At 35.5% G+C, this 22,776-nt stretch overlaps 1 protein-coding gene across 1 annotated transcript; it reads right to left on the bottom strand.

The window, feature by feature from the left end:
* Positions 1 to 4,737: 4,737 nt before the first annotated feature.
* LOC110937452 ((+)-neomenthol dehydrogenase) lies at positions 4,738 to 22,556 on the bottom strand. The gene is made up of 5 exons (XM_022179873.2): positions 22,458 to 22,556; positions 22,119 to 22,362; positions 21,806 to 21,871; positions 5,386 to 5,574; positions 4,738 to 5,303 (listed from the first exon to the last, which is right to left on the bottom strand). The coding sequence occupies exons 1-5, from the start codon at positions 22,490 to 22,492 to the stop codon at positions 4,908 to 4,910; spliced, it is 930 nt and encodes a 309-aa protein (XP_022035565.1). The 5' UTR covers positions 22,493 to 22,556; the 3' UTR covers positions 4,738 to 4,907.
* Positions 22,557 to 22,776: the final 220 nt, after the last annotated feature.

The following is a 22,776-nucleotide window of genomic DNA, read 5'->3' as shown; positions in this document are numbered from 1 at the left end:
CATTGAAATACGAAGAAGAAGATGAAGTAAGCAACCTCTCCCCTTTTATATAGCATTATAATGGATTCATCCATTTTTATTATTTTATGTTTTCATGTAGTCGGGTACATAATAAACAACTCACATCACAATACCTAATGTTCGGCTTGTGTCAAAAGTTGTAAAAAGTACATTGATGATTTTAATTGGAAATTATACTCATATAACTTATTATACCCACATGTATTAGTCCATTGGGTTTGGTTAGTTCTCAAAGAGACTACTCGCCACGTAGGTGTCACCTCACCAAGGGTGAAGGACCATCTTCTTGTGGACTACCTAAGGGTGTGAAGAACTACCCAACCCATAATAAAAAACCAATATAATATTAATATATAATAAAGGGGAGAGAGAGAGAAGTCAGAGGGGGGCCCACTTGTTTGCCTCGTCTCCAACGTCTTGGAGAGGCCGGGAGTGCCGCGACGACCCCAGGAGGGGTGGTGTGCGACGTGGGGGACGGACCGGGACGGGAAGGGGACCCCATACCCCATGGTCTTAAGAAAGAAAATTCACACACATATGTGTTTGTCAGGACTAAGGTTATAAGGATGATTATAATGAAGTTTAACATATACACATATGTTTCGGTTACATATTATCCAGTCATACTAACATGGTTAACTAAGACTAAAGGGTATGGGGGCCGGCTTAGGCCCGGCCTGGCCCGGCGCCGGTCCCCCACACCGCCCCCACAACCCGGCTCATCCTAACCGGCTCCCACACGACGATCCCGCCGGGCCTCCTTCTCTCACATATACCTATACATACATACATATATATATACATAAAGGGGCTCATCCCCCACCCCCTTGATCCATCCCCTTTAGGCCCATCCTTACTTTCGGTGACGTGGCGGCCCATTCTCCATCACCATACCTTCCAGTCTAATAGTTTATCTTTATTCAAATGTATTCTAGATTAAGTTGGTTGGATTTTCTTCTCTATTTATTTTAAACTGTACCTTATCGTATGATATACAGAAATATACATGGTACTCGTGGGCACAACATAAACACTTAGGGGGCGTTTGGTCCACGGAATGGTTTGGAATTGGAATTGGAATTTGTATAGGAATTAGAATTTGAGGGAATTGGATTTGGAATTTAAACATTACAATTGGAATTGGAAATTGTTGGAATTGGAATCTCAATTCCATTTTTGTTGTGTTTGGTTGTCAAATGAATTGGAATCCATCACCGCGTCACCCACAATTCCCGGTTCGGATCGAAACGGTACGGGTCAAAACGGTTCGTGTCGAAATTGAGTTGGGCCAATTTTCCTTTTTTTCCCTGAGAGAACGGGCTAGATTGTCAGTATCATTGTGAGCATGATTTTCATTTCTTAAATCATAGTGCTGAACGTTTATTGGGTGTTGACTTGATTGTCAAAAGTCAAAACAACTCAATAACCTTTTGACTATTCGATTCTCGCAGCGACTAAACGGTATGGGGCGAAAAGGCTCGGGTCGAAACGGTTCGATTCGAAACGGCACGGGTCGAAACGGTTCGCGTCAAAACGTTATGGGTCGAAACGGTATCGAAACGGTTCGCGTCAAAACGGTTCGATTCGAAACGGTACGGGTCGAAACGGTTCGCGTAGAAACGGTTCGCGTCGGAATGATTCGCATCGAAACGGTTCGTGTTCGTGTCGAAACGGTACGGGTCGAAACGGTTCGGATCGAAACCGGTACGGGTCAAAACGGTCAAAGATTCCAATGAAAATACTTTAATTCCTTCACATATAGGAAGGATTTTGAATTCCTTCACATAAAGGAATTTAAAGGAATTCATGCTAATTCCAATTCAAATTCCATTGTCAACCAAACACATAAAGATTGGAATTGAGATTCCAATTCCATCAAATTCTGTGAAACAAACATATTAAGAGATGAAATTCAGATTCCAATTCCCTTAAATTCCATTGAATTCCTGCGTATCAAACGCCCCCTTAGAAATTATCCTTAACAATAAGGAACGCTTATTGGCTACTATTGAATATAAGAGGTGCACAAGAAGACACTAGTAAACAACCAAGGTATTGTAACAATGACATAACAGTGGAGTACATATATACTAGTGGTGTGGGTGTGGGTGTGGGTATAGTAAAGTCAACTATATAGACAAACTAGGTGTTTTGCGTGGCTATGATCGAGTAATTCTTAACTAATTAAAAAAATAGTACCATAGTTTTGCTAGAAAGAAAAAGTAAAACGAGTGCTAGGCAGCTCCTTAACACGATTTTTAGCTGAGGGCAAAGTCATATTTTTATTTTTACTTGGGGGGGAAATCAAAATTTTTTCCCGAGGGTAAAATCCTAATTTTTAGCTAGGGAAAACCATATTTTTATTCTGCACTGGGGCAAAAAAACGTAATTTTGAATTGAGAGTGATATTGTAATTTTGAACCAAGTGAAAAATTGTAAATTTTAGCTGGGGGCAAAAGCATAATTTTATTTTGAACTGTGGGCAAAGACGTAATTTTAAACTGGGGGAAAAACCGTAATTTTAAGGTGAGTATAAAATAATAAACTGGTGTAAAATCGTAATTTTGAGCCGGGGGGAAAACGAAAATTTATTTTGAACCGGGGCGAAAACGTAATTTTGGCTGAGGGTAAAAGCATAATTTTTTAACCAAGGGCGAAATCGTATTTTCGGTTTAGCTGGGTGTAAAGTCGTATTTTTATTTTGAACCGGGGGAAATCATAATTTTGAACCGGGGGTAAAATCGTAATTTTGAGGTAGGGGAAAACCGTAATTTTATTTTTAGCTGGGGGCAAAAAAGTAATTTTAAACTGCGGGTGAAAACGTATTTTTGAACCGAGGGAAAAATCGTAATTTAGAGCTGGGGGCAAAAGTATAATTTTATTTTGAACTGGGGGCGAAGACGTAATTTTAAACTGGGGGCAAAACCGTAATTTTAAAGCGGGTATAAAATAAAAAGCTGAGGGTAAAATCGTAATTTTTGAAAAGATGGCAAAATCGTAATTTTAGTTGCTGGCAAAAGGGTTATTATATTTTTTAGTTGGGAGAAAAGCGTAATTTTAAACTTGGGGTAAAACCGTAATTTTAAAATGGATATAAAATAATAAAATGGTTGATCCAATAGAGGAGGGGCGGCAGCCCATTTCGACCAATGGCAGGGAAACACTATTCCCTGCCATTGTCTTTGTATGATGCCCCGCTCACGTTGCGAGGCGATGGCCGAATAATTCTCAAGCAATTAAAAAAACAGTACTATAGTTTTGCTAGAAAGAAAAAGTAAAAAGCGTGGTATACAACTCTTTGACACGGATTTTAGCTGGAGGCAAAGTCATATTTTTATTTTTACTTGGGAGAAAAATCAAATTTTTTTTCCCGATGGTAAAATCCTAATTTTTAGCTAGGGGAAAACCATATTTATATTTTGCACTGGGGGCAAAAAACATATGAATTGAGGGTGATATCGTAATTTTTAACGGAGGGGAAATTCGTAAATTTTAGCGGGGGGGGGGGGGGGGACATAATTTTATTTTGAACTGGGGGCAAATACGTAATTTTAAACTGGGGGCAAAACTGTAATTTTAAAGTCGGTATAAACTAATAAACTAGTGTAAAATCGTAATTTGGAGTGGCGGGGGGGGGGGGGGGATTTATTTTGAACTGGGGCGAAAACGTAATTTTGTCTGAGGGTAAAAGCGCAATATTTTAACCGAGGCCGAAATCGTATTTTCGGTTTAGCTGGGTTTAAAGTCGTATTGTTATTTTGAATTGGGGGGAAATCATAATTTTGAACCGAGTGTAAAATCGTAACTTTGAGGTAGGGAAAAACTATAATTTTATTTTTAGCTAGGGGCAAAAAAGTAATTTTAAACTGAGGGTGAAATCATAATTTTGAACCGAGGGGAAAATCGTAAATTTGAGCTGGGAGCATAAGCATAATTTTATTTTGAACTGGGGGCGAAGACGTAATTTTAAACTGGGGGCAAAACCGTAATTTTAATGCGGGTATAAAATAATAAGCTGTGGGTAAAATCGTAATTTTGAACCGATGACAAAATCGTAAATTTGACCTGCTGGCAAAAGGGTTATTATATTTTTAAGTTCGGAGAAAAGCGTAATTTTAAACTGGGGGCGAAACCGTAATTTTAAAGTGTATATATAATAAAATGGTTGGTCCAATAGATAAGTGACGGCTGTCCATTTCAACTAATGGGGGAAGACTATTCCCTGCCATGATATTTGTATATGTTGAAAATAGTATTAATATTGTCTGAACCCTCTTATCCTAACTGGTGTGGGGTAGCATCCTATGCAGAAGCGGATACATCCTTCCGTAGATAGATCAAAAGTGCCATCTTTAGCGACCGACATTTTATATGATGTTTTTTTCTGGTTTATTTGTGTTTTGTTTGACCTGTTTTGTACCAACTCACTTATTTTTTGTCAGCCAGGGAAAACAGAAGAAAAGAAACAATGCTTGCTTCATGTTTGCAAGTTAGTTGGACATTATAAAAAAAAATCAAATAAAAAAAGGTTTTGTATTGGAATTGCATAAATGCCCTTAAACATATAACTTGTATTTTCTTCACTTCAATAATCAACAAACTTATTAAATCTTCTTTATAAATTGCTTTATGCTTGTAGAATTGTTTAACAATTTTATATCATGTTACTTATAGTTGTATGTGCATGTACATATGGCATGAGAGTGCGTGATATAGTTAGTCTTTAATTTATAAATTTTATCAATAAAAAAAACTCCTCCACATGGATAATACAGGTAGAATAACAGAATTTAAGGTTCAAAGAAAAAACCGAAATATTTAAAGCAGAAGCAACTTTGTTTGTTACATATGATATCATTTCCGGTAATACGATGCTTTATAATTTATTAAGATGGTATACTCGATGAAAATGGAGCAATTTGTGTTTGATCAAAGAATACACCAGAAGGCCCGTTATCCGGCAACAAAGCAACCATCACCGGACCTTTCGCACCTTCATCAACCGTGATAATTCCAGTATGGTATGTCATATCTGTTCTAACATACCCAGGATGCACACAGTTCACAAAAATATTCTCATGCTTTCTTGCCATGAGTCTTGTATAAGCATTAAGAGCAGCTTTTGAAACTTTGTATGCAGAGACTGTTAGTGGCCATCCATTCTCTTGCAACTTACCGGCCTTAAAATCACTCAAAAACCACTGGATTATCTCATCTATCCTTTCTTCAGTTAATTTATCAATATCTAGCAACTCTTCTTTCAACTTTTCATTGTAGAACCACTAAAAACAAGAAGAAATTAATACATGAATTATATGCAAGTTTGTTGATATTTTTATATGCGTAAATGAGTTGATTACTTACGTATAGGTCTCCGTAGACAGAGCTAACATTCACGATTCTTGGAGATTTAGAAAGTTGGAGAAGAGGAATAAGCGCTTCTGTAATCGTTTTGGTCGCGTAGAAATTTGTTTTCAGGCACTTTTCTCCCAATTCGTAAGGCTCTTCCACAATGTTGGCTAAAAGATGCGCCTTTTCATCGACGACTTGTAACTATTTAGTAATACATAACTAATGTCATGTTTCTTTGTATTATAAGGTGATATATACACACAAGGATGTTGTTAGATACATCGAAGATGATAATCTGGTTCGACCGGCTTTGACAATAAAAAAAAACCCGGACCGAACAATTTACTATTAGAAAAAAGGCAAGGTTTGACATGGATTTTTTTTTAAATTCAAATTTATTAGTTTGTTCTTAGAAATTGATAAAGATGGTCCATGAATATTATAAAGGTAAATGGTTGGTTTGGTTTATATGACCCGTTTAAAGTTAAATCGTGAGCCGAATTCTTATACACGTTTTTAAACAACATACCATAACCAAATTGTGTTATTCTTAAACCGACGAACCAACCGATTTGTTTCAATGTAAACAACTCGGTCGGTTTGAAATCTTTTTTAGAAGAACCCCTAAGTTATATAGTTAGCTTCAATCCAATTTTTCTAGAATGCATGTCAGAGTCTTAATAGAATTGTTTGCTGTAGTACGTTGAGCTTTACCTCGATCATATACGTACATACATAAGATGTTATTTAATGCAATGAAAAATTGGAATAAAAGTATCACGCGTCATGTATTTTGGATGACACCAAGAGGAAATATTAGAAATTTGTTTTTTCTTTGTTTTAAATTAAAAAAAAAAATAGAAAAAGAAATATTTGAATTAATAGATATTATTCGTATGGTAATGTTATTCTACAAATAGATCTTAGACTCGAAGGTATGGGGGAGGGTAGTCCTCCAAGGATGGGCCGTCACGTAAGCGGGTGTAAGGATGGACCTAAGGGGTGGGGGATGACCCCTTTATATGTATGTATGTGTGTGTGTATAGGTGTGTGTGAGGGGGTGAGGCCTGGCTTGGGCGGCTGTGGGCGGACAAAGAGGACGGAAGAGGACTGGCGACGGAGCAAGGGGGTGGCAAGGACGGGGCGGCGGCAAGGGGACGGCCCTGGGGACGAGCCCCATACCGTCCAGTCTAAGGGCTTGTTTGTTTACCTCTTAATGAGGCTCTTAATGGTTCAGATCGATCTCTTACTAGTTCAACACTTAGACAGTGTGTAGTGGGGCGGTATGCACCCACATAGCGCCAGAAAGCGCCCAAGAACACCGCCACCAAGGGCGCTATGGCCCAAAAATTTTGAGAGGCGCGATGAGGATAGCGGCACTATTTGAATGTGTTTGTTTGTTTTTGACCGTTGTAAACGGTCATTTATATAAAAAAAAATTCAATTATTTTAAAACTTTCCTTTAAATAATACCCCCTTTCCTATATTTTTAAATCCACACACACTCAAACACTCTTTCTCTCTACCAATTTTTTAGAAATCCTTAAATTTTTTATACAATGCATCCATTCAACCGTGACTTCATTCCTCCCAGAACAAGTGCGGACCCAAACCAATGTGGTAATCCTACTCGCCCCGTGTCGCCGGTTCCCCCTCGACCCAACCCTTTCGGCTCCGGTTTTCTCGATGATAATCAACAAAATCCCGGGTTCACGAATCTTTTGAACAAAATCCCGGGTTCATGAATACCGTGGGAGTCCGATGAGGAGTATGCGTTAACCCGCGCTTGGATCGACGTGTCGGAGGACCCGGTTATAGGTATATTTTTTATATTTCTTTATTTTTTTTTTCTGTTTTTCCGTTTTTTTGTGTGTTCTTGTGTTTTTTTTCGTTTTTTTTTCTTTTTTTTTTGCAGTTTTTTATTTATTTTTCAGTTTATATATTCTGTTTTTAATTGTTTTCTGTTTTTATTTATTTTCAGTTTTTTTTAATTAATTTTCTGTATTTATTTATTTGCAGTTTTTTTATTTGTTTTCTGTTTTTATTTTTTTAAATTTTAGACTAACATTATATCTTTTTTTTAACAAACAATCAAAGTAAATCCATTTTTTGGGCCCGAATACGAGATCTTTTTTTCGATCTTATGGGTAAAGGAGACGAATACCTCCGAGTGGGCCAACATCTCTACTCCGAGTGGTCGGTCAGGAAATAAACGGCCGTCAAAGAGGTCCAAAACAAACGAGTCGGGTGAACCCAAAACGCCAACCTCCGACGCTCGAAACACCGAGGTGAACGAGGATATTACGGATGACGAGCCGGTGGAAGAGCTATCAAGACCGCCCGGAAGAAAAGCCGGGCGAAAAAGCCCGAGTCGTCGTCGATGTCTATGGGAACGGATATGAGTAACGCATTTTCGGAGATAAACAAGCGACTTCAAGACATACACGAACTCGGTACTAAACGTATGGAGGAGAACCGCGAAGTTACGGAGATTATGGGGGATAGACAATGGGCTCACGACTTTGAGTTCTACTCGAAACCGCACGACCACTTAACGGGAAAAGCTTTGAAAATGGCGTTGGCACAAAAGGAGCGGATTGAAAAAAAAATATAACCTTTGATTGTGTAATTTTTTTTATTCTAGTTTAATGTTTTTTTTTTATTTAATGAAATGATTTTTTTTTAAAAAACTTAGAAATTAATTAAAAAAATGAAAATTAAAATAATGAGTAATGATGACAAATGAGCTTTATGACTACGGTCTCAACTTGCATAACGCCCCATAAAGCCCCGTGGTGACGTGGCATGCCACATGTCGCATAACGCCCCCAAAGGGGCCTTATGACTACGGATGGCCTTAATGGTTCAGATTGTTTGTTTCGCGAGCAGATGTCTGAATGGTTCAAACATTTGTCTCTGAATGATTAAATATTATGCTGAGTCTGAATGGTTAAGGCCTTTAATCTGAATTGATCAGACATTTGCCTCGGAACTGTTAAGCATTATACTGGCTCTTAATGGTTCAGACCTGTTACTAGTTCAACACTTAATGGTTCAGACCTCTTACTAGTTCAGCATTTAACCATTCAGAAGTCGCCAAACAACCCCTAAATATGAGACGTGAAGGAAAACTTTTTACTCTTTTTGATTTTTTTTTCGCATCTAGTTAAATATGTATTTTAGTCATAGAATTTAAAAAATTATATAATTAGAGTAATTATATAACCACTCTAGAGTAATTGTATATAATTACATGCCACTTGTTGCCCGTTTACCTGCCATGTGACACCCGAGCAAAATCCGCAATAATCCTAATTTCCTCACTTCACTCTTCTGTGCTTACTTGTCAAATTTCGGGACGAAATTTCTTTCAAGTTGGGGATGATGTGACAACCCGAACTTTCAAGGTTAGTTACGTTTAACCCTTGTGCTCTTAATTTCGTTAATCAGTGGTAACTCCGTTGTGTATGGTGCGTTGGGCCATTGGGTCACAATATTTAATCTCGATTGTTGTGTGTTCGATTGGGCCGTATGTGCAATTGTTTCCGTTCATATCTCAAGTATTCTCGGTTGCCTTTGTAAACCGACTCACCACATCAAAACTAATTAATAATAAGAGTCCCCCACATCACAATTGATTAACAGCAAGATCTGGCCCAAGCCTTTATTATACCCGAACCACTTTCCCGGCCCAAATGCATTATTATGCATAATACACGTAACCGACTAGATGGCCATTCAAAGTAAACCCTACTTGCAAACTCTTGAGCGACGGCAGGAGAACCAAGTTTCTGAATCGCACGGTTCTGCGGAGAAACCCCCCCCTCTCATCGCGACTTACTGTATTCGATTGTCTTTCGCCTCTCGGTTAGTGAATCATACTCTTATTCATTCGTGATTGTACGTGCCTTAATCTTTTGTTCGTTGCGATTGTATGTGCACCGGTTCTTGATTTGTTTATGATCATATGTACTGTTCGTTCACTCATTGTCTAATATAATTGTTATGCATTGAATAACACGTAATCGAACATTTATATGTTAGAACTGGCATGCATGTTAATCGACATAGTCCAGGTAGCGAAGGGGGTTACAGACACGGGTTATGATTGAAATCATGAGCATAATGATTATTATGTTGATTATGTTAATTGTTTGATGTTTCCAGCACGATTCATAATCAATGATCTGTATAGTTAGGAATATATGTGTGCATGTGGTCGGTTTACTGTTATCGAGAATCACATGATTTCTATATGTGTCAGATTATTATTATTATATGTATATATACATGAGATAGGAGACATGGTAGTTGTTAATGAAATAGGTTAGTGTGAATGCATGTGTGAACATAATAACTTCTGGAAAACAACAGATGAATTAATAAACAAATGGTATCCAATTAAATTAACAGTAAGGTTTTGAGAGCATATACATTATACATGCATATCTGGTAATTTTGATGATGATGAGCCGATCACTTTTTGTTGAGTAGTTGGAGGTTATGATAGTTGGGCCACTTGTATACTAAGTTGGGTTATAGGGTGCATGGGTATCACACTTAAAGAAGGGCCGCACATCTAGTGTGGGCTGCTTCTTAACGGGCCAGCCATTACACTCGAGTCGCTCACACACCACATGAGATCATGCATTCTTTTGGGGCTTGGGGTATATGGGTTACTGATACGTATTGGGCCGCACCTTCTAAAAATCATTCGTAGGTTACTGGCCCATGAATGAGTATGGATCGCACAAAGGGAACCGGGTCGTGTAACTTATTGGGCAGAATTAGGTGGGTCGTGTCTTGATATAATAGCTATATCAAACAGTTAGTAAAACCTTAATATGTGATTAACCTTATGATGTATTATATCATGATGGCAATTGAAATTGTGAAACCATGAATGGAATGACTACAGTTATCATGAGAGTATGGGCATAGTATGAATTTGTGATGTGAAACGTATATATACATATAACATGAGTGCTCGCTATGACTAGTGTGATACTACGTACCAAGCTTGTTCCTATTTGCATAATAAAGATATGTGATTTATATGTATAAGTAACTAACTGGTACTGAAACCCTATTAGGATTGGATTGTTCAACTGGTAAACAAAGTACTTAATCTTACCGAGCAAACCAAGGTGAGTTCATTGCATTTCTCTAGCATGCGTCCCGGTGGTTTGGGACAACTGGTAAACATTTGGAAGGGAAACCTTGGGTAAACAACTTAATCGGTTTTGGTTATTGAACATGGAATCTATCATCGGATTGCCTGGAGGGCAATGGGGGTGATTAGTTGATAGCGCTATTAGGTGGGAAACCTCACACCGGGCCGTAAGGACGGGCGTGAACTAATTATCTGGGTAGGGCTATGGTTGTTAGAGGCACACTCCTCGGATACATATGGGCACACTCCCTAGGGTATCTAACGAAGGCAACATAGCAATCGGTCGTAAGGGGTACCCACTCCCCGGATACACATGGGCACACTCCCTAGGGTATCTAACATGAGCAACATCGTAACGCAACGTTGAATCGCATTAACATACATCTGGTAACTCAACACGTTAACAAAACCTTGAACTCACCAGCGTAGTCTGACACACTTGTTTGCATGCTTGTAGGTCGTTAACGTTTGGAACATGGACTTGCTATCTGGGAGTGCTGGAGTGGTCATGGATCGAGACTCTTGGATTCACTTATAAACAATGCATTGATTTTGATTATTATTATGAAACGATTACATGCTTCCGCTACACAACTTTTGAGAATTGATATCATGTAGACATCTTATTTGGTAATTAATGTTATGACTTACCTAAATATTTATCATTGGTTCAATGTGATTGGTGGCTCGAACTCTGATGCGTAACACGCCTCGCGGGGTTTCCGCAGGTGGAATTTGGGGGTGTTACAGTTGGTATCAGAGCCATTGGTTATAGTGAACTAGGTTTTAAAACGTTTTGTAAAACCAGACTATAACCGAACCACTTCGAAAATCGATCATGACACTCAGCTCCAGATTGCAAGGTTCGTCTCTCTCCCACTTTATACATTACTTGCTTAGCAGTCACACACTCACACCGTACATGAACTGAAACATTTAACACCATAGTGGCTCGATAGTGTGACACTACTCTTCGACTCATGTAAACCATAGAACTGTGATATCATCTGTTGTGTTGTTTGGACGGGGGAAACTTCAAGCGCAAGCTAAGAGGCACTGAGATAAGCATGCAAATTGCCTTATTATTTTGGGTGCACACTTAATAATAACGCAGGGTGCATGCAAATCCCAGTGAGGCTTAATGAGCGTGAGAAGGGTTCTGCCCTATTGTGTGTAAACTTGGTAGTTTGTAGATTTCAATGTGATACTCGACTTTTACCTCATTTCGACCCATAAGATTGTTCCCTTCTCTTATATAGAACCATGAGGGACAACGGAGGACGGGGGTATAAGTTAATCAACTCCCGGATAAACATGATGACATAAACAATAATCTTACTCCTTGTATCGCTAGAATTGCTATTACATAACAGTTTTCCTCTCTAAACTAGTCTACCCCCTAGCCCTTGCCTTGGCCGACGCTTACCGTTTAAGGTGACAGTTAGTTACTGTTCTTGATATAGATAAACCTATCATTCCATTATCATGGTCACACTACATTCTCGATTGTCTACGCATAAACTCCTATAACATTGTGCTCTAGTTTAAAAATAACCTGATAAACTCTTCTTTTGATACGTAGTGATCACTTCTTGTACTCTGAGGATGGTTGTGTATTATTTTATGACCATATCATTTCGAAAATATTTTCGTGTCCTTGTAATGAAACCTTTTGGTGACGTACTTGATGTTCCTAATACACACGCCTTAGTTCAACCCTTCAAAGTTGGCTTCATACACGTTCGACTAATTACACACTCAATTTCGTACATAGATTTTAGTGAACCATTCTTATTCGCATACGACAGGCTTGACGACTGTGGAGAACGCTCCGATTAAACCGGATCACTATGACTTCGACCAACCGTTACTCTTCAACATAATTCTTATTGTGTCAACACCCTCAATGTAACGCTTCCAATGACCGGTAGTGTCACCTTATTTCTACTTATACCGCTTATGTGTGCAACCAACTACACCATCATCATCGGATTTATTATTCTACTAGTGATTCTAAAACAATTATGTGGAACAGATTGATGATAGTCACGTCTTGGTATGTGTTTCGCGTCTTATCTGGTTGTGGTAAAGTGGATATCATAGTTCTTGTCTAACCCTGTGGTACGCTAATTCTCGTTTGTCTAAATCTCTCTCTGCGAACATTAATCGAGAAGCAACAGGCCATACTTAAGATCATCAAGTGCAAGAACATAAAATAAAATTTTTACTTACGTAAGGTATGCCAAGGTCAAAATTCCTTCTTGTGTGAAAGCACCATACTCATGTATAGCTTCATCGACCTCTTTGTTTCATGCTTATCTTTCTTTGACCGAAGGCTGGTCATCTACTACAACCAACTGCGACCAAAATATCACGAACAATATCAACTGAAAATCTTTTTTTCCTCTGAACGAACGAGTCAAGATGATACCGGTCTGAAATAGGGATTAATGCCTAACCTGAGTTTTCATCCAATTGATTGATTGAATTGCTTGAATCACCTGTTCCAAGAAATTATATTTTCTTTCTCGAAGTCTTACATACGATGGCATCACCTTTGATCTTCGATAGGGGTGACTGCACCAGTTCTAATCGCCGGTAGCGATACCATATATAAACATATATCTCTTACACTCACTTTATCACATTCACATACTTTGCTTCTAGTAAATCTTGGTGGTGCACCCAACACACGTGATTTTGGGGTTGAGCATTTTAGCCTGTAACAAACTACCTTAACACATTTCCAGTTCGGTTTATTTCGTCGACCCTTCGTTTATGATGTACGACATTCGCCTCAATTCTGGTAAGCTCTAGATATACATTAGATACACTTGCTTCGTGAAGTGTTGGCTACTTAATATACAACATCCATGATAACTAAATACTGCCTTTTTTTGCAAGTCCCCAAATTCAAAGGCGTATAGCTCACCTAAGTTATATTTAGTGCAACAACCCCCCCCCCCCCCCCCCGCGGTCGCACATGTTAGTGTGTCGGTCAATTCATAACACTCACGTAATGGTAATTCGGGGAATTACGGAATTACACATGGGTTAATTAGAACACTATTCCTGAGCAAATAAAGAAATATAACTTATGTGAATTTATATGTTATCTGACTTTATATGCTATGTGACTTATATATTATTTAGTGAACTTTCGTGAAACCGTATTTAACTACGTGTTTAGTGAATTATCGACAAACTCATAATTGGAGTCTAGAGTATAATATAGCCTAAATTTCGAGGACGAAATTTCTGTAACATGGGGAGGATGTGACACCCGAGCAAAATCCGCAATAATCCTAATTTCCTCACTTCACTCTTCTGTGCTTACTTGTCAAATTTCGGGACGAAATTTCTTTCAAGTTGGGGATGATGTGACAACCCGAACTTTCAAGGTTAGTTACGTTTAACCCTTGTGCTCTTAATTTCGTTAATCAGTGGTAACTCCGTTGTGTATGGTGCGTTGGGCCATTGGGTCACAATATTTAATCTCGATTGTTGTGTGTTCGATTGGGCCGTATGTGCAATTGTTTCCGTTCATATCTCAAGTATTCTCGGTTGCCTTTGTAAACCGACTCACCACATCAAAACTAATTAATAATAAGAGTCCCCCACATCACAATTGATTAACAGCAAGATCTGGCCCAAGCCTTTATTATACCCGAACCACTTTCCCGGCCCAAATGCATTATTATGCATAATACACGTAACCGACTAGATGGCCATTCAAAGTAAACCCTACTTGCAAACTCTTGAGCGACGGCAGGAGAACCAAGTTTCTGAATCGCACGGTTCTGCGGAGAAACCCCCCCTCTCATCGCGACTTACTGTATTCGATTGTCTTTCGCCTCTCGGTTAGTGAATCATACTCTTATTCATTCGTGATTGTACGTGCCTTAATCTTTTGTTCGTTGCGATTGTATGTGCACCGGTTCTTGATTTGTTTATGATCATATGTACTGTTCGTTCACTCATTGTCTAATATAATTGTTATGCATTGAATAACACGTAATCGAACATTTATATGTTAGAACTGGCATGCATGTTAATCGACATAGTCCAGGTAGCGAAGGGGGTTACAGACACGGGTTATGATTGAAATCATGAGCATAATGATTATTATGTTGATTATGTTAATTGTTTGATGTTTCCAGCACGATTCATAATCAATGATCTGTATAGTTAGGAATATATGTGTGCATGTGGTCGGTTTACTGTTATCGAGAATCACATGATTTCTATATGTGTCAGATTATTATTATTATATGTATATATACATGAGATAGGAGACATGGTAGTGGTTAATGAAATAGGTTAGTGTGAATGCATGTGTGAACATAATAACTTCTGGAAAACAACAGATGAATTAATAAACAAATGGTATCCAATTAAATTAACAGTAAGGTTTTGAGAGCATATACATTATACATGCATATCTGGTAATTTTGATGATGATGAGCCGATCACTTTTTGTTGAGTAGTTGGAGGTTATGATAGTTGGGCCACTTGTATACTAAGTTGGGTTATAGGGTGCATGGGTATCACACTTAAAGAAGGGCCGCACATCTAGTGTGGGCTGCTTCTTAACGGGCCAGCCATTACACTCGAGTCGCTCACACACCACATGAGATCATGCATTCTTTTGGGGCTTGGGGTATATGGGTTACTGATACGTATTGGGCCGCACCTTCTAAAAATCATTCGTAGGTTACTGGCCCATGAATGAGTATGGATCGCACAAAGGGAACCGGGTCGTGTAACTTATTGGGCAGAATTAGGTGGGTCGTGTCTTGATATAATAACTATATCAAACAGTTAGTAAAACCTTAATATGTGATTAACCTTATGATATATTATATCATGATGGCAATTGAAATTGTGAAACCATGAATGGAATGACTACAGTTATCATGAGAGTATGGGCATAGTATGAATTTGTGATGTGAAACGTATATATACATATAACATGAGTGCTCGCTATGACTAGTGTGATACTACGTACCAAGCTTGTTCCTATTTGCATAATAAAGATATGTGATTTATATATATAAGTAACTAACTGGTACTGAAACCCTATTAGGATTGGATTGTTCAACTGGTAAACAAAGTACTTAATCTTACCGAGCAAACCAAGGTGAGTTCATTGCATTTCTCTAGCATGCGTCCCGGTGGTTTGGGACAACTGGTAAACATTTGGAAGGGAAACCTTGGGTAAACAACTTAATCGGTTTTGGTTATTGAACATGGAATCTATCATCGGATTGCCTGGAGGGCAATGGGGGTGATTAGTTGATAGCGCTATTAGGTGGGAAACCTCACACCGGGCCGTAAGGACGGGCGTGAACTAATTATCTGGGTAGGGCTATGGTTGTTAGAGGCACACTCCTCGGATACATATGGGCACACTCCCTAGGGTATCTAACGAAGGCAACATAGCAATCGGTCCTAAGGGGTACCCACTCCCCGGATACACATGGGCACACTCCCTAGGGTATCTAACATGAGCAACATCGTAACGCAACGTTGAATCGCATTAACATACATCTGGTAACTCAACACGTTAACAAAACCTTGAACTCACCAGCGTAGTCTGACACACTTGTTTGCATGCTTGTAGGTCGTTAACGTTTGGAACATGGACTTGCTATCTGGGAGTGCTGGAGTGGTCATGGATCGAGACTCTTGGATTCACTTATAAACAATGCATTGATTTTGATTATTATTATGAAACGATTACATGCTTCCGCTACACAACTTTTGAGAATTGATATCATGTAGACATCTTATTTGGTAATTAATGTTATGACTTACCTAAATATTTATCATTGGTTCAATGTGATTGGTGGCTCGAACTCTGATGCGTAACACGCCTCGCGGGGTTTCCGCAGGTGGAATTTGGGGGTGTTACATGCCACTTGTTTGTAATTTGTTACTTTGGCATTTTAATTACATAATTACTCTATTAAAGTAATTACACTTTTTTTTTCAATTGAAAATCATGGTTAAGTAAATGGAAAAAAAATTCAAAAAGAAAAAAAAAAGGTTCTTTAAACTTAGGATGTTTAAACCCATTTATATTTGATTTTATCTATTAATTATATACCAAATTTATTTTATCTTTCTATAGGAATTAGAGTTCTTTGGTGACAAAAAATTGGATCCACCCTGAAAGAAACCACACGTATCGGATCTCACACCATATCCACTCAACCACTGGTGTCATCGTATGATAGAAACAGTAGAGATGAGTATGGTATCTATTTGGTACCAAAATATCGGCACCGAAAAACAAGGAAAATTGGTACCGGTATCGAATATACCGGTTCGGTATCAGTTTTTACCGTTGTTTTACACGTAAATACCGGTACCGTACCGGCACCAAAAAACGGGTAAGATAGGTACCAGTACCGAATATACACGGTACAGTTCGATTCTGACAACAAATGCTCATCCTTAAAAAACAATGTCGTTTTCTTATGCATTTTAAGTTAAAAGAAGCCATATAGAACCCATCTAATTTAAACCCCTTCAAAACTAAAGATATATTATTTAGTGTAAGGAATTGTAATAAATAGTTATATCATAAAATTATTATTAGTATTCTAAATACAAAAGAGCACGGCAATTTCAAATTTACAATCAAAGTATATATAAATAGTTATATCATAAAATTATTATTAATCTATACTATATTATAATGCATGAGGGAAAAGTATTTTAAGATACCCAAAAAAATAGAACTTTTTCCCCCACTTTATTTATAGAAAGACACCTACAATGAGAGTAGTTTAGTCTTTTAAACCCCATTTATTTTTTAGCCCCTAAACTTATTACACTTAAATCCCTAAGGTTTTAACAAAATTATAAATAATTAGTTACAATTCACCCACCCACAACAAACTTATAATTTTTTACCTATTCTTGACATATCTTATAAACTATATTGTTTAAAAAAAATCTAAAGATAGCATGACGACCTACACATTTTTGTTGACGTTTCGGTAGTTGCCTTGTACAATGTCGACGCATGGATTAAAAGGTACAAGTCGATAATGCTTCAATGTACAAGTAATTAATACTTGTGATCTAATGCGCCTAATCTACAAAGATGGGCTCCCTCTATGCAAACAAAAACAAAACGAATTAAAAGTACCGTAACATAAAATGAAGATATTATGTGTCACATTTTTTTATTAAAACTGCCTAATATCTGTACTTGGATATATCTTATAAAAACTTAAAACTAACTACAACAAACTTCCTAAATAAAGGGGGTGGCAAATCTAAAATTAAACCCTAATGCACTTCTATAGTTACTACTATAAATACATAGCAGGACACCTCTATCTCTATTGCTAAACAAAGTTAAAAGATGGATCGAGTTCTGAATTCAATTGTTGCGAAAAACCAAGTATGTGAGATTGAAAATTCTGAGGTCAGTTCTGTTATATCGCAGCAGTGAATAATTGTTTTCTTTTATTTACTTTTATGTGAATGTTAACTTATTTGATTTTTCAGATTCAGTCGCATGATGAACATGCCAATTTAAACAACCCATTTGTCGAACAAGCTTCAAAGGTATTGATTTTGCTGGTTTTTAAGTATTATTTTTGCGTATATCTTTCATATTCACATGTTCGTTATGTTATTATATGTGTGTTTTGTTGCAGAATTATGGTGATAAAAGTGTTGATATTATTTCTTATGGTGCAATGTTTAGTCCATACAAGTCTAATTTTCAACGTGAATTTAGTGAAGAGATAATTTTAAGGTTTATTTAATCTTTTTTTAACTTTTGTATTCAATTTTTGTCCTTTTTAAGAATCGAAAGTTTGAGACTCAAAGGAAGAGATCCAAGAGACTCTCTGAATGGAAATGGAGTGATGTTATTAATTAGACGATTCTGAGGACAATGACAAAGAAGAGGAATTAAAAGATACTACCGATTCAAGCACAAACTAGAAAACCCGATTAAAAATACCTCGAGTGTCAATTCAGAAGCGGAACAGATTTCATGCAGTCTAATATGAAATCTATCAAGTGTTTTTATGTTTTTTTTTTTAATTTCAGCTGTTATGTTTGATCTAGACGTATAAATAAAGTTTATTATATATTTGAACTTTATTTTTGATGTTAATGTAACGCAGTTATTGACCATATTAATAAAGTTCAAAATAAAGTTAGTATCCTAAATTTACAAGTCAACTCAACTTATATAAGTCAATATACTAAAGTTGCAATAAATAGATATTGCAGTTAGATATAATCAAGCTAAAATTATAAAATATTGCAGTTATTCTTGGATATTAATCTAATAATTTGTATTTCTTAATTAAAAAATAATAAAGTAATAAACTATAAAGCTAAATTAAAAAAAAACTGAATTTACTATGATATAAAGTTAATAAATATATAAACTCTTAACATCCTATTTTTATAAAAACTGCTTTTAAAATTTTATAAAAATATAATTTTTTATATATATAAAAACGAAATTTAACACTTAAAGTTAAAGGTGTAAAACATACTTACGAGTCCACTACTATTTTTTATTTTTATAAAAACAAAAATTTTAAACTTAAAGTTTTTTGGATGAGTACCAAATGGATATTTTAAAAAAGTTATGAACTTTAAAGAATAAAATTATAAACTTTATCATTTAACCAACAAAATAAACTTACTTTACAACTATAACAATTATCTTTTATTTTTTGTCATTTGACTATCATTTTTTTATTAAAAACGAAACTTTACATGTGTAAAACAATTTTTTACTTTATTTATAAACAAAACATTTTGTTTTTATAAAAAAATAATTCTTTTATAAACATTTCTTGTAACAAGTAATATAAATAAAATACTCTAGAAATTTACAATCTTTACTAGATAAATACTAAATTGTGTTGCAAATTTCTAGGAAATATTAAATAGTTTCAAAAGAATTCTTTACCAACCTGACTAGATACATAGTAGATTGTGTTGCATATTTTTAGGGATTATAAGTTAAAAGTGGACTCATATAGATAAGGTTAGTTAGGAACAAAAAATCTGAACTTAATATGATATAAAGTTAATAAAGATATAAACTCTTAACATCCTATTTTTTTTTTATAAAAACAGTTCTTGAAATTTTATAAAAATATAATTTTTTTATATCTGTAAAAAACAGAAATCTAACAATTTAAGTTAAAGCTCTAAAAGGTTCTTACGAGTCAAATACAATTTTTTATTTTTATAAAAACGAAAAATTTAAACTTAAAGTTTATTGGATGAGTACTATGTGGATATTTAAAAAAAAAGTTATGAACTTTAAAGAATAAAATTATATTTTATAATTTAACCAATAAAATAAACATACTTTACAATTATAACAACTTATCTTTTATTTTTTGTCTTTTGATTATTAATTTTTATAAAAAACAAAACTTTACATATGTGTAACACTAATGATATATACCCAGCACAATAATGTTATCATAAATATTATACGAATAAGAAAACTACCAGAAACGAGTGCCGCAATCCAAAGTGTCGCCCCCGCCGCATCGCGCGGGCACCCTACTAGTATTCTAAATACAAAAGAGCACGACAATTTTAAATTTACAATCAAAGTATATGATTTTAAAAATAATCAGGGGCGAAGCTTCAAGGGCCACTGAAAATAATCAAAGATTAACTTATTGTAGGGGTGTTCTTCGGGGTTTTTTTTTTTCGAATTTCGGTTTTTCTCAGGTTAGGAAAAAAGTGACCCGATAACTGACCCATTTAAAGTTTGGGTTGCTCGGGTATGGGTTATTCGGGTTTGGGATAGTTCGGATTGAGTTGTTTGGTTTTCAGGTTTAGAAGTAGAATGAAAAAAAAAACGTTTTTTTCCTTAAAATATCATCAAATATATCATGTTAAAAAATATCATTACAATGACGATGCACACATGTTGTTCAAGTACAATCAAGTACAATTTGAGATGGTTTAGTAATTAGTACATGTTGTTCGACACCATGTGCACACATGTACGTAGTGACGATGCTAGAATTTTTCGATTGGAGAAGCACAATATTTATTTTACATCTACTAGTGTATATAATTTACTAAGTTATAACCTCGTGTATTACACGGGTTGAATAAATAAATTTTATATACTAAATAATAAAATATATATCTTAAAATTTTTTTTTGTTGCACGTGTTGAATAAATATAATTTTATATATTAAATAATAGAAAGTTATATCTATAAGAACAATATTGTACAATGTAATTTTATATACAAAATTAAAAAGTTATATCTTTAAAACCACGTGTATTACACGAGTTGAATAAATGTAATATTCTTTACCAAATAATAAAATAATACATCTTTAAAAAATCTCATTTATTACACGGGTTGAATAAATGTAATTTTATATACCAAATAATAAAAAAAGTACATCTTTAAAAATATGCGTATTACACGGTTTGAATAAATGTAATTTTCTGTACTAAAAAATAAAAAATATATATATTCTTAAAAAACCTCGTGTATTGTACGAATTGAATAAATCTAATTTTATACATCAAATAATAAAATTACGATTTTGACCCCCCGTGGTTATATCACTTTTACACTTTTAGCCTAAAAAAGAATTTTTAACATCTAAGCCCCCAACGTCTTTTTTTCTAACCTTTTTGGCCCCTAACTTCTTTTTTTTTAACCCTTTTGGCCCCTAACATTTAACGGATGAGGTTAGTGTTAGGGGCAAAAGGGTTAGAAAAGAAAACGTTAATTTTCTCTAAATAATATTATAAATGAGAAGAAGACTAAACTAAATAATAATTATCCATAAGATATTAAACTAAATAATATTTAATAGGAGAGTTATCTATAATTAATTAAAAATATTAATTAAAATAATAATTATCTATAAGAGATGCCCAAATATGATGACAAATGTCCTAAAAGTGGTTTCTTTTATTATATAGTATAAATTTTGTTAGTTCAAATATTAAAAAAAAAGATGATAAATAAAATTTAGAAGTAAAGAAAAATAGTAAAATAGTTTAGATCAAACTAATAAATTTTATAAATCAATAGAAAAAACTAATGCTATCAAATTTTTATCACCGATCACTGGTTTTCAGTCGTGGATGCTCGATGCAAGGAAATATTATAGACATGCTGGTTTCAAAAGTCGTATTTCATAACGTTTATAACAATATAATTATTTCTCAAGTGATATAAATGACATGATCAATAATTTGTAAATAGATGGACTTACAAGCCCTCCTCCAGCTTTAAATTCTTTTTCATGTATGATAACTCCAGTTTCTCCCGCATTATTGACCTGCATACAAATTTTAGATTTTCTTGAACTTAAACGATTTTCTCACTACATTTTTTATAATTTACTATCATAAACACATCAACTTAAGTCACCTATAATAATTAATATATACAAAGCTCATGACAAGTTGAATGAAATGGTAAAAGGATCAAACATTCTTGCAAATGGCCTTTTGTTGGTTTCGTCTGTTTTTAGGCCAAAATCTATCATATAACACGCTAAACCTTCAAGATTTCAAAATATTTACCAAGATATCAAGCTTCCCGAAGTGTGTTTGGACAAATTTCACCAAACACACGATACTAGACGGATCGTTGATGTCTAGTTGATGGAAAACGACGTTAGAAAGGCCAGAAGCGTTGAGCTTCTCCACGGCTTCTTCCCCGCGACTTTGATTTCTAGACGTTAGTATGACCTTAACTCCATTTAAAGCAAGTTGACGACATATTTCAAGTCCAATTCCCCTGTTTCCTCCTGTGACAATTGCATATCTGGCTTTACAAAAAACAAACATTTAATCTGACGGAATATTTTAAAGCCTAGAATGTAAATATTTATGGAATAATGATAAACATTTGGTATCTACCTTTGCACCTCCATTGGCAAATAGGAAGTGAGCATTGAAATACGAAGAAGATGAAGTAAGCAACCTCTCCTCTTTTATTAGCATTATAATGGATCGTCCTACATATTAAACAACTAACATCACAATACCTAATGTTTGGCTTGTGTCAAAAGTTGTAACAAGTGCATTGATGATTTTAATTGGAACTTATATTCATATAACTTATTATGCACACATGTAACATTAAAGGAAATTTACACTGATACGTGCCAACAAACACCCTACCCACGATGCCATTTACCACTTCTGTTATTTTAATTCAAGTCACCCACGTTTACTA

This window comes from Helianthus annuus, chromosome 4 (assembly GCF_002127325.2).
Source record: "Helianthus annuus cultivar XRQ/B chromosome 4, HanXRQr2.0-SUNRISE, whole genome shotgun sequence".
In the NCBI taxonomy this organism is placed as follows: domain Eukaryota; kingdom Viridiplantae; phylum Streptophyta; class Magnoliopsida; order Asterales; family Asteraceae; genus Helianthus; species Helianthus annuus.
The sequence above is the reverse complement of the archived record's forward strand: the minus strand, read 5'-3'. Positions and strand labels throughout refer to the sequence as shown.

Excerpts from the sequence above, each read along its gene's own strand:
- LOC110937452 (XM_022179873.2), bottom strand. The coding sequence starts at position 22,492 with ATGCTCACTTCCTATTTGCCAATGGAGGTGCAAAG. Across the intron at positions 5,575-21,805 it reads TTAAAGCTGGAGGAGGGCTT|TTACAAGTCGTCGATGAAAA; the intron begins GTAAGTCCATCT and ends ATTACTAAATAG. Across the intron at positions 5,304-5,385 it reads CTGTCTACGGAGACCTATAC|TGGTTCTACAATGAAAAGTT; the intron begins GTAAGTAATCAA and ends TCTTGTTTTTAG.